At 43.2% G+C, this 15,609-nt stretch overlaps 1 protein-coding gene across 1 annotated transcript in view; it reads right to left on the bottom strand.

Annotated features, from left to right (window-relative positions):
* Positions 1 to 3,004: 3,004 nt before the first annotated feature.
* Positions 3,005 to 15,609, bottom strand: part of PLEKHG1 (pleckstrin homology and RhoGEF domain containing G1) — a 222,890-nt gene continuing 210,285 nt past the window's right edge. Inside the window, exons 16-17 of the mRNA XM_029223863.1 lie at positions 11,927 to 13,547; positions 3,005 to 6,462 (exon numbers count right to left, since the gene is read on the bottom strand). Coding sequence (XP_029079696.1) covers positions 5,534 to 6,462; positions 11,927 to 13,547 — 2,550 coding nt within the window. The 3' untranslated portion in view covers positions 3,005 to 5,533. The remainder of the gene's footprint in view (positions 6,463 to 11,926; positions 13,548 to 15,609) is intronic.

Raw genomic sequence — 15,609 nt, 5'->3', positions numbered from 1 at the left:
CCTGAAGTCATTCCAGATGAGAGCTATTTGGGTTCTTACACACTCATAAGACACACTTGTAGGAGAGGATAGGAAAGGGAGAAAGATTTATGGAAGAAAACTTCAGGATCTTTCATATTCCCAGGTTTGTTTCATGGGGAAGTGTCAGGATCTCATTTGGAGATAGATATGTCTGAATCTGTTTATCCCAAACTCAAATATATATTGGTTTACTTAGGAAAAGTCAACTACCCTGAGAGGAAAGGGCTCTCTTGTGTTGAAGCCCTTAAAAATGCATTAACTCACATTCTTTCCCTAGTGGATATAAATAATTTCAGTGCACTTTGAGATGACATTTGGACATAGGTCAAAGAAAGTTTGTTTCCAGAAAAAGGAATATATATATATATATCTGAAGTTAATATGATATTTATAGGTATAGAGAGAGAGTGAGAGTGCATTTGCACTATACTAGCCTCCATGCTAGGCATGTGGTGAAGGAATCAACTTTGAACAAGACAGACACAATCTCGGGTGTCAGGGCGTCAGAGTTTACTGTGCAGAACTGTGTAGTAGAACCACAGGCATGTTGATGGAAAGCTATAAAGCCTAAAGGTTCAGAGAGTTGTAAGTGTTAAGAAACACCTCCCTAGACCTGGAGAGTCACAAGAAGCTTCCAACAGATCAATTGGAACCTAAAGGATGATGATGTTGACCTTTTCTGACTTCAGTCAACTAAAGCTTGCACGCTGTTGACCTTTGCCCCAATTCTATGCTGAATTCTCTTGCTCAAGCCCCTTCATGAATATGCATGTACCCTTAGCTTAAACACTTCCCCAACTTTGCTGTTAGGGGAGACACTGCTTTGCGTAAGATCCCTGGTGTTCTCCTTACTTGTTGCAAGTAATAAATCTTTCTCAGGACCTTTGGCATGGTTGTGTCTTTTAGCTTGACACCCACCAAGAGGGGAACCCAATTTTGGGTTAACAATGTGATTGTTCTGAGACACTCTCTATGGGTTTCCTGCATTTTGCATCTCTTCCTGTCTTGTATCAATCAGTCTTGTTCTGGGCTAGTGTTGAAAGGATATTTGCATAACAAAGGACCTTGGAAAATAGAGAGTGTTTCCCTCCAGGGCAGAGAGGGGCAGATATGTTTGCTGCCCACAGTGTAAAGATAATGCCTCCCTCCAGGGTCAAAGATTGGGCAGGTTTGCCAGTAGCTCTTTAAGATAAAAGATTCCTAAATCCAGTATTCCTCAACTGTGAAACCAACCCACTGTGTGCGTGTAGCACATACTTGGAATGCTCTGCAGGCCCCCGGGGGGCCTGGAGAAGCAAGGGAAACCAATGCTTTCACGCTGCCTATCCTGCCGGGAGTGATCATGACCTCTGATACAGAGGCAAGCTAACTCGTTAGCGTGCAAGCTGAGTAAAATCCCAGACCCTCCACAGTTCTTAATAGTGATTTTTGAGCTGAGTGTTGCGGACCTGGCAGGTTTTCTCCTGGATCGTAGTGGGAGGGTCACGCAGGCAAAGGGAGCATCCTGTAAAGGCAGAGACAGATTTGGAGGACTTTGTAGAAGATTGGATTGTTTTGTGTCTAGAAATATCATGCTGGCTAAGATTTGGGAGGATGGAGATGCACAAGTCTGAAAATGGGGAAAACTGGCAAGACAAACAGGTAGGAAGCTAGCGCGACAACGTCATCTCTTGTGTTCGGGGGCTCAGGTAGTTGAGGCTTCAGGCTAATCTTTACCATTGAAAGAGAACTGGGAGTCCTTACAACTGATAAGGACTTTGCTGTTTTTACTTCTCTTGCCTAATAACAGTTTGTTCTTTTGTTTCCCTTGAGATCATTTAGTACTGAGACCTGTTCAAGGAAAGCGTTTTGGCCAGGCTGAGTTCCCAGAATGGCTTAGGCCCAAAATGGCTTCCTCGCCTGTTTCTTTCTCCAGGGATCTGCTACCCTATTGGCTTACAGGATGATTTTCACCTTTAAATTCCATCCTCAGATCTCGGAGTCACCTCATCAGAAGCCAGCCCCAAACAGGCTAGATCTAATTTTTTTTTTTAAAGTCGGAAATCTGGATTTTCATGTTAAACCTTTTTAAAACTGTATGAACCAGATTCAGACTCTGGGCCACCAGTTTACAGCCTCTGATTTAACTAGTCTATACAAGAAGGAATCTGCTTACCCATGGTCTTGTGATGCTTATATGGAGAGCCATACCTTGCCATACAAACAACAGAATATTTGGGGGCTTGTGTTTGCCCCGTAGAGCGGATAATTTACTTACTATCCAAGCCCTGTTCTTTTACGTTTGAGCTGAATAGACATGGTTTTAGAACTAATGAAGTGGAACTGCTTGCTTCCCTTCCTTTCCTATCGTATGATGCATTGTGAATAAGCTATTGTCCGGAAAATCAAGCTTTGTTCTTTTTCACAGATACACAAAGTGAGCTTTGCCCACGGGCTTGCACCACCAAAGTAAAGTGGGCAAGTTTGTCTTTTGGCACCAAAAAAACTTCAGCATTCTGGGCTCTTCCCCTCCACCTCACCTGACTTTAACCCCACAGCTGCAAGTCAGACTACTCTATGACCTCACACCATCAAAACCAGTTACCTGGAAAGGCACTCAGTCTAAGGGGAATTTCAGAGAAGGGTATGATAATCCCAGGCTAAATTCAATATTTGAAAAGTAATCAAAAGGTACAGAAAATGGTCAGTCACAAGGCCACTGAAACATGGTATATCATCACTACCCTGAACCATTTTCTTTTTTTTTTTTTTTTTTTGGGCCACACTGCTCAGCTTGTGGGATTTTAGTTTTCTGACCAGGGATTGAACCTGTGCACCCTGCAGCGGAAGCTCTGAGTCCACTGGTCTAACCACTGGACCGCCAGGGAATTCTACCCTGAACCATTTTCTGCACAGCTCATAAGGCAAAGTATTATAACTGAGTATAGTTCAGAAAAATCTTGATCTTTCTAGAATTAACACATTAATTCACACTGTATTTTACTTTGTACTTTACAAACTTTATTAAATAATGAGCATTACTAACTTTCATTATCATATATACAGTATTTAAACTATGTTTTCCTAGATGCATGGTTTTTTGTTTATTTTTCTGGGGGTTTTTTTTGCACAAAGAATAGAGTAGGTGAAAAGTGAACTTATAAAAAAAAAATTGAACCTTCAGTACAGAGACCTAGTAAGAACTTGACATCCATTTAAGTACATATAACTCTTTTCCCCCAATTATATACATCCCTACCCTACCTCCCGAAGAAACTATTTTAAACAAAAGCACTCATTGAATAACTTTGAGGGAAAATACGAACTTGATTATATATATACACACAGATCTCAAAATCTGTATCCTGGCTGACAGAACGGATGTATAGAACTGCAGATTTGTCCTAGAACCTAAAGACAACCATACAGACATTTTATACAGTATGACAGCAGCCTCCGTGCAGCAGGGTGTGTTCCTATGAGTGACATCAAAGTCGTGCAACAGGACATTGGTGTGGAGAATTAATAATTTCTGAGAGGAAGACACCACAGCAACATGGATAATACAGAATTTGGGTCTTACAAACCAAAAAGCAGAGAAGTGGGAAACTGCATTCCCGGGACAAGAGAAGTCAGGTAACTTTGTTTTGTAAACGCCTTTACAAATACCTCTAGCAAGTCTGAGAATCTATACTCAGTTACGGTGCTTCTCTTTTCTGATACTGCTTATTCTTGAAAACTCATAACATGTTTAAAGGAGGGCAATGAAAGAAGGAATGGTTCCAGAACAATGCTCGTCAATATGGACTTTGTTTTCTAAGCTACAAGAAGAAAGTACAGTATGGAGAAAGAAGAAAATTAGGTTATTTTTTGTTACTTAAAAAGGAAAATGAATGCCTTAGGTACCTGTGTATAAAATAAGGATGGTCACATTTTATGTTTTTAAGAAAAAGAGGCATAGCACTTAAAGAGAGAAAAAGAATTATGGTAGATGTCACTGATTCAAATCAGTATCATTGCTTATCTTTAAACGAAAAGCCCAGATCCCCTTTCCCTACACAGATTATCATATCTTTTAAGATGAAAACTGAGAGGGTGGGGAAGAGGCCACAGAATGTAAAATGGCTTAAAGTGAGAATGCGAAAGCCACTGTTTGAGAAAACATACTTGTTACATTGATTGGAGTCTTCAATAAAATATTTGTATAAAGTGGCAATAAATCTGCCTTCATTTTTCTCTTTAGCTTCTTTAATTTTGTGTTTTACTCACAAGGTCTTGCTTTTGTTTTTGTTTCCTTCCATAAACAGTTGTATTAGTACATAATATCACAATGAACCACTATTTAAAGACCATAATTACAACTTAAAAGATGTGATTAGTCAGAATTTAGTAACCAAAGATTCTGCTCTTCTATATGCCCCCAAACAATGAGAAAAGGCCCCCGTATTATGTCTGGATTAGAAAATAAATTTCACTACAGTCAATAAAATTCTCAAGGCTGGGACCAGGTCATTTGGCTGAGTATAAAATTCATGAAAGGACATCTGAAAAACTGCTCTGGGAAGAGTAGCTTTAAAGCGCTTTGCTTTATTTTAGTTTATGGTTTACTTCGTGTTGATTAGAAACAGGCACAAAAAGTAGTGAAGGCTTTTATCTTCTCCCCATCCCCAACTGTCATATAATGAGAAAATCAAGTTGTACCCAGATGTCAACCCATCTTTTCTAATAAGTCAATTTGCATTTTCTTGCACTTGGTTTTAAACCGTTAAGGGAATCATTCATTTAACCCCATGAAATGTAAAATAAGTGACGAGCAGCACATTCTCCAGGCCTTGTTCAGGAAGACAGGGAAGGATTTTTACTTACAGAAAATTGGTCATGATACATTCTAATTTCCAATAGTTACATATTTTCTGCCTTATAATGAACTAGATGCAGGAATGCCAGCATAGAAACCCTAAAATGGGCACCTAGACAATACTCCAATTAGAGATCCCTCGTTTAAGTTATTCTAGGGTCTTGGCACAAATTTAACAAAAATGTCAGAGGGATTAATCCTTTAAACAGAGGGATTTAATCCTTTAAACAGCTTTAGTTTCCTTTCTTTTTAAAAAACGTGAGAAGTCCTCCTTGCTGCCTTTGAGTCCTAGTATACCTGTGGCTTCTGGATAATAGGAAATGATTATTGCATTTCTTAAAGTCTGGGCACTAACTGTCAGGATATGGGAAAAAATACCATGGCCATCATGTTTAAAAAAAAAAAAAAAACCTCAAATTTTCAAGTAAGATTGACTTACATGGAACACGAAGACCATCAACATCAGAAAACACAGTGTTAGATGCTAACATTTGCTACAGTACAATCCTGGCTGGATCGCCAGCTGTTTCAAAAAGTTGTGCTGTTAAAGAAAGTATACTTTACATCTCTGGTTATTACAAAACTGTTCTAATCTGGTACATACAAAACATCTCTCAGTATCTCTAATTCATGAGCACAGTAGGAAGTTAATTCAGGCAGCTACTCTTAAGAACCTTAGGCAAAGCTGCTTGAACTAAGACACTGGAATTTTTCCCTTAGAGATTGGACAATATTTTGCTGATTGGGAGGTGGCCCCTTCCAGAGATAGTCATTCAATTTGTCAGAATCATTGTATGATGTCAGATATGGTCCAAGTTTGCTGCTTATTGGCTCATCTTCTTCTGACTTGATCTCCACATAGTCATCTTCATCTCCTTCAGTCTCTTTGAAATTGGAAAAATAGTTCTGGGTAGCTATTTGGGCACTTAAAGGTAAATTTCTATTTACTACCAGAACTTTCTGTGAGTCCTGGAGTGTGAGATCTGAGTGTTTTTCAGTGCCCTGTTGACCTGAGTCAGCAATACCTGGCACCAAATCCTGGTGACTCTCCCACCTTGAACTTCTGTGTAAAGACAGCAGCTGTTTCTTTCCCATTTCACTAGGGTAGTTGATGGAGTCCACGGACTTGTTTATCAGGATGGAGGAAGATGACTGGGACCTGTTATAAGGCTGAGATTTAGCACTGATTCCTTTCCGTCCCAGAGAGTTGTAAAGATGGCCCTGACAGGAGTTCTCTTTGTTGGGCTGGCTGACCACCACACTGTGTCTCTGCACAGAGCCCAGCAGAGGCTCAGAGATTTGGAGAGAAGGCACGGAGCAAGCCGCAGACAGTTGTCTTGGGGTACTTTTCGTATTGATCTCTAAAGTGGGATATTTTGACTTCAAGTCTTGCTCTGGCCGGGGGCAGAAATCTGCTAACTCTCCATTACTATAGGTTGAATGCAAAAGCCAATCCTCGCTACCATGTTGGGTGTGGGAAGGTGATGCAGAGCTGAGGTTGGAGGAGTCTTGAGGGCTGGCCCAGCCATCCTTCTGAGTCTTAAAGGGGGTTTCTCTGAATACGATCTGGTCATACAGTTGGGAATACTCAGCAATCCTGGCACCTGGAAGGCAAATATTAAAATGATAAATATATACAGGATCATTTCTACATGCAAAGATTTAAAAAATAAGAACGTTCTAGCAACATATTAAAAAAATTTAAACGGTAGACAGGACTTTTAAGTTAAGTTTGAGGATAGGAAATCATCAAATACTAAGCAACACAAACTAATAAAATCATCCCGTTGACTAAAAAAGCCACCTAAAACTTCATTTGATCTAATTCTGGATTCTTTTATTTATTTCAACAGCAGGTCCACAAGCGTTCCCTGTTTGTAATGACAATTTCTAGTGTTCTTTACAAGCATGGAATAGTGTGTCAGTGCTAAAAACAGGCAACATAAAAATAAGAGTCAGCACTTAAACCCTGGTCAATGAAAAATAACTCAAGTAGTCATTAAAAGAAGCATGACCACAATCCACCCTGCAATGGCTACCCCTGCCTCACCAGTCTTGATTGCTCTCAGACAAGTACTCCCAGCAGAGTCTGCTCCCGGTGGCTGTTCCTGCACTTCTTGTTTCCAGGCAGCCCTCCACTGCCACTGTCTCGGGATGTGGACAGGAGGTCCTCCCTTCAAAACCACATGTACTGACTGATCCTTACATCCTTTCCTATCACCGAGAAGCCGGGCACTGAAATCTATGCTTCCAAGACATTAAGAATGAACCATCCTGTGCACACAATCCATAATCTAATGCTCTCTAGTACTGGTTGCAGAACAGGGTTTTACCGTTATTTCCACGAAAGCTATTGCCACTTCAAATTAAGCTATGAGGCCACTATCCTCTCTACTTCACTTCTGAGTACAGACATCTCTAAAGACATTAACAGAACCATGATATAGATACAGAGAATTCTCTTGGGTCAGGAATGATTAAAAAGAGAGAGCCCAGAGATGTCAATTTCAAGAGCCGTGTCCCCCCACCTCCCAATCCAGGTACCCACATGACCACCCTAGAATCAAAGAATTCCATGAATCCTATAAATCACTCAGACCGCATCTACGCAGTCTCTATAGAGGGCATCTGTTCTATATATGATGACCAGCAAGTGACATTATAATTTTTTCCTCTTTATATTTTTAGTAACCTATTGTTAGTAAATTATTCCTTGAATTTAAACTAAATATTTAGTTGAGTTTCTGCTGTTTCTTTCAAGTTTGCCTTCTATGGGGACAGAAAACAATGTGCTGTTGTTCTGTGTGCCCTTTAACTGCAACCCCCTCCGATTACTTGCCCCTTAGTCCCCGGAATCAGAATAAATAGTGTTTATCTTCTCATTATAGATCCTACATTCATTCAGAGCCTTCAGACTTTCAAGTCCAAGTTCCTTGGAAGGACAGAGATTATTAGTTTAGAATTTGTAGTAACAAAAACTTGAGCTATTACTCCTTAAAGGGCATAGTAAAGACTCTCGATACCAATTAAGATTTGGTAACCCCTTAAGAGACTGAAAGTCTACATAGACACCGAGGCGCCCTTGTTAGCCACGCTGAAATATACAACGTTTCGTTAACTATGAAACCCAACCAATGTTAGCTGGACCTTTAGGCTTGTCTTTGGTTAGCAGTCCCACCTCAAAGTCAAGACGGTTCTTCCCAAGCCATTCTCACCTACTCTGTGGCTCTGAGCCTGATCCCACAGCTGAATCAGGAAGGCTTTGAACTTCTACAAAGTTCCAAGAAAATGACAATTTGAGAGAAAGCAGTGAGAGCTAATCAAAAAAAATTCAGTTAAACTATTGCAGCATCAAAATTTAACTGTGAAGTCTTGTAAGAACAAATAGCTCTTGACTTTGGAACATGGTGGCCCAGATCATCTGAAACCATGTATTATCCAAAATAGCCATAGTATTTCTCATGCCTTTTTCTTCTTTATCACACTCTCTTCTTCTTCCTTTGCTTAATCAAATCCTATTTACCTCTCAAGACCCTCTATAAGCTTTATCACTTCTATGAATCCTTTTCTAACTGATTTCTCTGAAGTCTTATATGCACCATAATACTTAGCTATTGGTTGTGTACACATGCTTGCACACAATCTCGTGTTGCTAGTTATTGTATCTAAGCTGGTTAATTATTCCATCTAGTCCATGAGCTTTTAATCTTGGAGAACAATCCCCACAGAAAACCAAGCACAGCTCTAGGCAGAAATTGGTCTCAAGAACTACTTAATTACCCAGATAATTTTTGGACTGCCTCCATTTATTCTAAACATAGTGTTAAGAATAAACGTGCTCCAAGACTGTACCACTGAGAGTGGAAAGGCAGTGTACAATTTGGGCATAGCAGGAAATGGGGAAGCAGGAAGACAGCCTTTAGTAAAATGCTATGTAAACATATATATTATAGACAACTCATAATGGGCACAGTTTATCTTTGGATAATAAAAAGTTGACCATTTATAAATTTGGAATAGAAAGTACCTCACAAGTAGACGCTATACTGTGCCGATCTAAGTTTTTGGTTTTTTGGTCTCAGCTTGACCTTCTAAGAGAGTCTATACTTGCTTGATGCCAACATGAACATGAGACAAGCTTCCAGAGCAATGGCTGTTATTAACTAGATACCCTTAGTCAGATGTACAGGAAACAGCCAGCCCAAGATGACACTTCTAGCCTAAAAAGCTTAGTATTAGTCAGCTGGATCAAAATTCCCCCTCATTCTTAGTTCCGGCATTCATAGTCCTTATAGAACATGTACATTATCATGATGTGACAACGTCAGGGCTATCTCTGGTTTATTCCTCTTTTGTAAGTTTAGAAGGTAGAATTCTTATCATTCCAGATAAAAATTTGAAGTGATCCTTGTTGAGAGAAGTATGAACTATACTGTTTTCAAGACAGAGATTAAAATCAACATTTCTGATGTTGCCTGTGATGTAGCGCAAAGCATAAAATGTTATCTTGCCTTCCCTGCTTTACACAAGGAGGAAAGTTCCTCAAGCCTGTATGGAGTTTTCTCCCACAGCGAACATCACCAAAAAAACAAAGAGTGTGGGGGGGGACCCCAAAGGCTTCCTTGGCCTCAAAGACTGTCAGGAGTGAGGCATAATGGGACAAGATGGCCGGCATGCCGCAACAGGCTCCAAAAGGTGGGAGGGGCTAGACCTGGTTGGGTGATTTACAGGCGGAAGTCTGGCCCAGGGCCTGTAGACCCCGGCTGGAGCGTTCAATAAAGGTGCTGGAGAGTTTCAGCAGGTGAATAGGGCGCCCCTCCTTCCGCACAACACCGAGAGCAAGCTCCTGGCAAAGTGGCAAGGCCCATACGGAGAAGTCTGGAGAATCGGTCCATTCGATTACGACGTCCTGTGCCCAGATAAACAAGAGAGAGAAAAGGAGTCATCACGTCAACTGATTGAAAGCCTGGTGGGCACAGGAAGTGGTCTCGATCCACCCAGATGGAAGATTCTTCAGGTCTGAGAGATGGCAGGCCCTAGGGACACGCTCCTGCCAGCCAGCAGGGGGAGACACTGGCTGGCTCAGAAGATGACTCTGGAGAGATCTTCTCTTGGAGAGAATGTCGATAGTAGCCCACCATGTCAAGAAAGGGCCCAGACACAGAGCTATGATCCTACAGGAGCCCAAGAAGACACGAATAGGCAAAACAGAAAGAACAAACAAAAAGCGGGGGGGGGGGGGGGGGAGCAAAAGAAAACCCCCAAGGGAAATCTATTCATACTTAAAAGGTGGGTAAAAAAGACTATTCAAGGTAGTTGTAAGCCCTAATGATTCAGTATTGAAGACCTTGCTTCTACCAGGGTTGGAGCTTCGCATGTTAAGGGATGGTCCACATTCCAAACAACCCGCCTCAGGCAATTACCACATTTGAAACAACAGTCTGCTGGCTTCATCAATCCACCATCATCGGAAACCTTAGTATTGTATTTCCTCTCATTCTGAGGCACCCTAGCCCAGATTCAGTCAGTGGTTGCATTGCCAACACACTACTGCTTCTAGTGCCATCTGTACTCCAAAACAGTCCGCCTGCAGCTGGAACTCAGTCACTTTTTCTGTGTGTAACAACAGTTTAGCAACACTAGCGTTGGAAAAGGGATAATTCAAGCATATTATTGCAAGGAGAAAAATATATGCGATCTAGTCTCTCACATTCATATAAAAATCACATTTAACCTTTATCTAACTTAAAAAGAAGGCCAAGTCACAGAGAGTCTGTAAAATCTTTCAGGTAACATTTCCAGGGCTTCACTTCCCTATGTGTTAAGAAATATTACTGTGTGATTAGCTCTGGAAAAAGAGTAAACTTAGGTAATTCTTAAACACTCCCAAACTTAAAAAAACTTTTTTTCCGACAGATTCTTGTCATGCAACTTGTGAATCCATTTAGGACTTGGATACCCCCTTCTGATTCTCTGGTTTTCACCTAAGAAAGGAGGTAGGTGGCATCAAGTTGGCCAGATGAGCCATGCCGCCACCAAGCTAAGCAACGAAACATGCCCTGATACTGAGCCATCTGGTTTTTATTTTTAATTGGAGAACTGTCTCTTCTCATTTGATACAGAGACAATCCTTTGTCAGAAGATCTAGGGCTGGGATTCTTAAAACAGGATCAAAAGTCCACACTTAAAAAAAAAATTCAGTTCCTGGGCCCTAATCTCAGAAATCTCTCTGGGTCTGGAGGTGAAAAACTCCTCAGGTGAGAGTCAGCACCCTCAGGTTTTTTTTTTCTTTCCATGACAATCCAGTGCTTAATTCACATCATGCCCTTCCACTGAGAACCCTGTGTAATTTACCCAGGGGATATGTACTTCTTTACAATAGAGGAAAAGTCAAACTGTGATCCTCTCATTCCTAAACCCTAATGGTACCAATACCACGCACGTGATCCTGGTTTGGTTCTGCCCAAAAAGGAGGCTTGACTCAAAGGATTAAACTTCTTGGAAGCATACAGGAGAATACCAAATGAGACAGTATTAAATGCATTACAGCAGCTATTCAAAAAAAGCAACTAGAAAATGTAACACATGAGAAAACAGCCAAGTTACAGTGTGAACAGCTAAAAAAAAACATGCAAAAAGGCCTCCTTTTTGTCTTTGTTAGGATGAGTAGCCGTTTTTGTTAGGATTCCGGAGCAAAGAGCAATCCTATTCCGTATTCGTCCAAACCTTAAACTCTTACCCTGCTACCCAGCTACCCCTCCTAACACACGGAAACTGAACCTGACGGCTATGTTTCAGCTCTAGATTATATTAGAGAACACTGTTTCAAATATCATATCTGGAGTGATGATGTCACAGACACCAGGAAACCCTCCGGACCCAATCGCCTCCCACTGGTGAGATGTGGTGGGTGTAGGGCCGGCCTCATCTGTGCGTCAGTGAGTCTGGGGTCTCTCTGTGAGAATGAACATCTGGGTGACGGCACCCTCACGGTGCTAAGGACACTGAGAGCCAGAACAGGGCTCTCTCCCAGTCCTCGGAAGGAGAAGGGCAGCGCGGGAGACATACCGATGGCGGGCCCGCCCTGCTTCTTTTCTTCTAGGATGGCCGCCAGGTCCCTGGGAACCTGCTTCTGCACGTGGCTGCCAGGCGGCTGCTCCAGCTCCGGGCTTTTCACCTTTAACAGCTGATTTGCCTTCTTGATCTTCTGACTGTACTGCCTGGCCATCAGGAAAACCCTGCTCCTGGTCTTGTCTGCGGTGTCCATGCCGGGGTCAGGGTTCTTCAGGTCTACAGGGGACGGGCTGCTGCTGGCCACGTCGTAGGGACTCTCCACGGGCGGCAGGTCACTGACCAGCGACAGCCGGTGGAGACTCAGGCAGGAGCCGTCTTTGGAGGCTGGGGTTAGGTCAAGCGTGCAGGAGACCGGCCCCGGCCTGTCTCTGGGCGGCACGAGGAGGGCCCGGCCCGCGGGCAGGGAACGTGGGGAGCGCGCGCCCAGCTCCGGGGCGCTGCCCGCCAGCGGGCGCTCCTGCACGTCGTCTTTGCTAACGGGAAACGCCGCCAGGAGCCGGTCTCTGGCTTTGACTTCGTTTTTCTTGATGTAATTTTCCAGGTCATTCCAGATTTCATCTACTTCTTCAGACAGTTTATCGGAGATGGACCGATCAGCTATGGACAAGTTGCAGCCGAAGGAGTTATAGAACAAACTCAGATAATCGTTATCGGAGGGTCCCGGGGGGTAGGGTGCCTCGTCCTCGCTGAACTGGAGGCTGTCCTGGGAAACAGAGGCCCTCAGACTGTCACAGCACCCCAGGTCGGCCTCCAGGCCCAGGAAGGTGCTCCTCTTGGGACGTTTTAGGCTGCTGCACTTGAAGTCCTGGGAGGGCGCCTCTGGGAGCCCGATGGTGTCGTAGACGTTCTCCTCCACCACCTGGAGTTCGCGTGAGCTTTGGTTCCACGCCTCCCGGCCTGGGGAGGCACCATCTCTCTGGGGGTGCAGAGGGCTCTTCTCTGGGCTTGCCGGCCTCTTTGAGAAGGCCAGCTCCGGGGTGCTCTTGGGGCGAGCAGAGTCCCTGGCTGATTTGGGGGGAGGGGCTTCAGCTTCTTCCCGTTTAGCCACCATCAGTTTCAAGTCCTCATAACTTATGTTGTCATAGACATGGTCTATGTCATCAATGGTCAACTCTACAGAGGACCCGAAGGGAGTCATCCCGTCCAGCCCCTCTGTTTTAGGGTCATTCTGCAGTTCCCTTCGGGAGCTGTACTGAGGGCTGTCACTGTCCCTATTTCTCATGTCAGGGGGACACGTGTTGCTCTCGCCAGCACTGCTGGCCCGCCGCACAACCCTGTGGCCAGAGCTGGGGGTCTCCGAGGACTCGACCTGTCCCATGTGCCAACTGCAAGGTCGACTGGAAGTGCTGTCCTCACATAGTCGGGCAGAGTTCAGATCTGAAGGGGAGAAGGATGGCAGGAACATCTGATAATCATCTTCGTCCTCCTCATTCTCCTGCGGAGACCGCCGACTGGGGAACAAGGCTTGCCGGATCTGGTGGTCCGTCCAGATGCTTCTGACGGCCCCGCCCCCGCGAAGCACGCTGATAATGGCAGAACTGCTCCGCTGACTGTTCCTCTGGGCAGGAGACGGCCCTGCTGAAGTCAGCTGGGGAGACCCTTCCTCTCTGGAAACCTGAGGAGGATAGAGACATATCGATTGAATTGTAGCACCACAGGACACATAACTTAGGATGTTCTCCTGTATTTACACATTGCCTCTCCCCCTAGACTGTGATATTCTTAAAGAAAATGATCAGTAAACATTGTTGATCTTTTTTTTTTTTTTTTTTCTTTTTCGGTACGCGGGCCTCTCACTGTTGGGGGCTCTCCCGCTGCGGAGCACAGGCTCCGGACGCGCAGGCTCAGCGGCCATGGCTCATGGGCCCAGCCGCTCCACGGCATGTGGGATCCTCCCGGACCGGGGCACGAACCCGCGTCCCCTGCATTGGCATGTGGACTCAACCACTGCGCCACCAGGGAAGCCCAAACATTGTTGATTTTAACTGAGTTGAAAAGCACATCAGATTTTTTGCAAAAGGAGCAGAAGGGACAGGAACTGATATTTGCTTAGAAATAGGCTAGGCCATTTGAAGACATTCTCCAAACTTAACGTTCACAATCACTCTTTGGATTAGATATGATTGTACCAGTTTCACAGTAAGGAAATCTAGGCTCTTAGGATTCAGTAACATGTTCTCCCCCAGCAGTGGAAAGGCTAGCATGTAAACCCAGGTTTGACTCCAAATACCTTTCCCCACTGCAGGGAATTGGCTAAACACAGAAAACTCTTAGATATTTCTAATAATTCCGATGTGTTCTCGGTAAATAACATTATATAAATGAACATATATAGGTGTCAAGGGCCATGGTATCTGATTTCTATTTGGGGTTTGATTCTTAGCGGTCTTACTGTGGTTTCCGGTCTACGAGAAACACCCCTGTCGGTGATCTGACTGCAGACCCCCAAGGGTTTTCCTTTAAATCTGCAGACCTGCATGAACCTGACCAGCAGTGCCTTGGTTTATAGATTCTAGGCAAAAGAGCCTTTGTTGCAGGAATTTAATTTAATCCACTACTGACCTAATGAAATTTCTACTTTCTTTCAAAATACATTTAATTAAGCAATATTTAGATGCCAATTAGGGAGTAAAATATGAGTGACATTAATGATTTTTAATCAGAGAAAACAATGGGTCTGTTATAACTTGGAACCTTTCCTGATGGAGCTCAACTGTGCAGACAGGGAGTGGACTGCCCTCTGATGCCCTCTGTGGGTACTGGGATTAGCTTCAAAGATTTGAAAGGGTTAAGACAGGTTCAAACTAATTAGTACCAGGGGTATATTTTCTGGTCAAAACACTATAGTAACCTATTGGAAATGTCAAATTAGCAAGAATTTTTCATCACTGATCAATGAAATTGGGATACATATTACCTTGGAATATCCACCTATTAATATGTCTGTCTGTCTGCTTACCTGCCTGTCTGTCTATCAGGGAGGGCAAAGATAAAATTTTATCCTGAATGTTGTTTTTCTATTAAAAATTTAAAGCTAAAAACATCTAATTAGTCATTTAATCTTTTGTTCACTTTTTTCAAATAGTAAAAATGTGGGGCTTCCCTGGTGGTGCAGTGGTTGAGAGTCCGCCTGCCGATGCAGGGGACGCGGGTTCGTGCCCCGGTCCGGGAAGATCCCACGTGCCGCGGAGCGGCTGGGCCCGTGAGCCATGGCCGCTAAGCCTGTGCGTCCGGAGCCTGTGCTCCGCAACGGGAGAGGCCACAACACTGAGAGGCCCGCATACCGCAAAAAAAAAAAAAAAAAAAATGTGGACTATTTGAAGACTAGGAATAAATGAATACACACACATATAGATCTATGTGCACACATACAAATATATATATTATATTTTGGCTCTTCTGTTTTTTTTCTTTACCCTTTAATATCTCTCCCTTTTCCTCTTAGACTGCACTGGTAAAATGTTTATAAAATATAGGTACGCAGTAACTACATTTTATAAAATAAAACAAGTTAGCATTAGCTAGTTAAATCATGATCAAACACTGGAAGTGTGACAAAACAATTCTGTGAACAGTCAGAAGTAATACCTTCTTAAAATCTTTCATTCCAGAAAAATTCCCAGACATTTTAGAAAATTAGAAACCCCGAATTGTTAATATCAAAGTATATTTTTAAG

Source organism: Monodon monoceros, unplaced genomic scaffold (genome assembly GCF_005190385.1).
Source record: "Monodon monoceros isolate NGI ecotype Baffin Bay Population unplaced genomic scaffold, NGI_Narwhal_1 Super_Scaffold_15, whole genome shotgun sequence".
Lineage (NCBI taxonomy): Eukaryota > Metazoa > Chordata > Mammalia > Artiodactyla > Monodontidae > Monodon > Monodon monoceros.
Note: the sequence above shows the minus strand (reverse complement) of the source record. Positions and strands in the feature narration are given on the sequence as shown.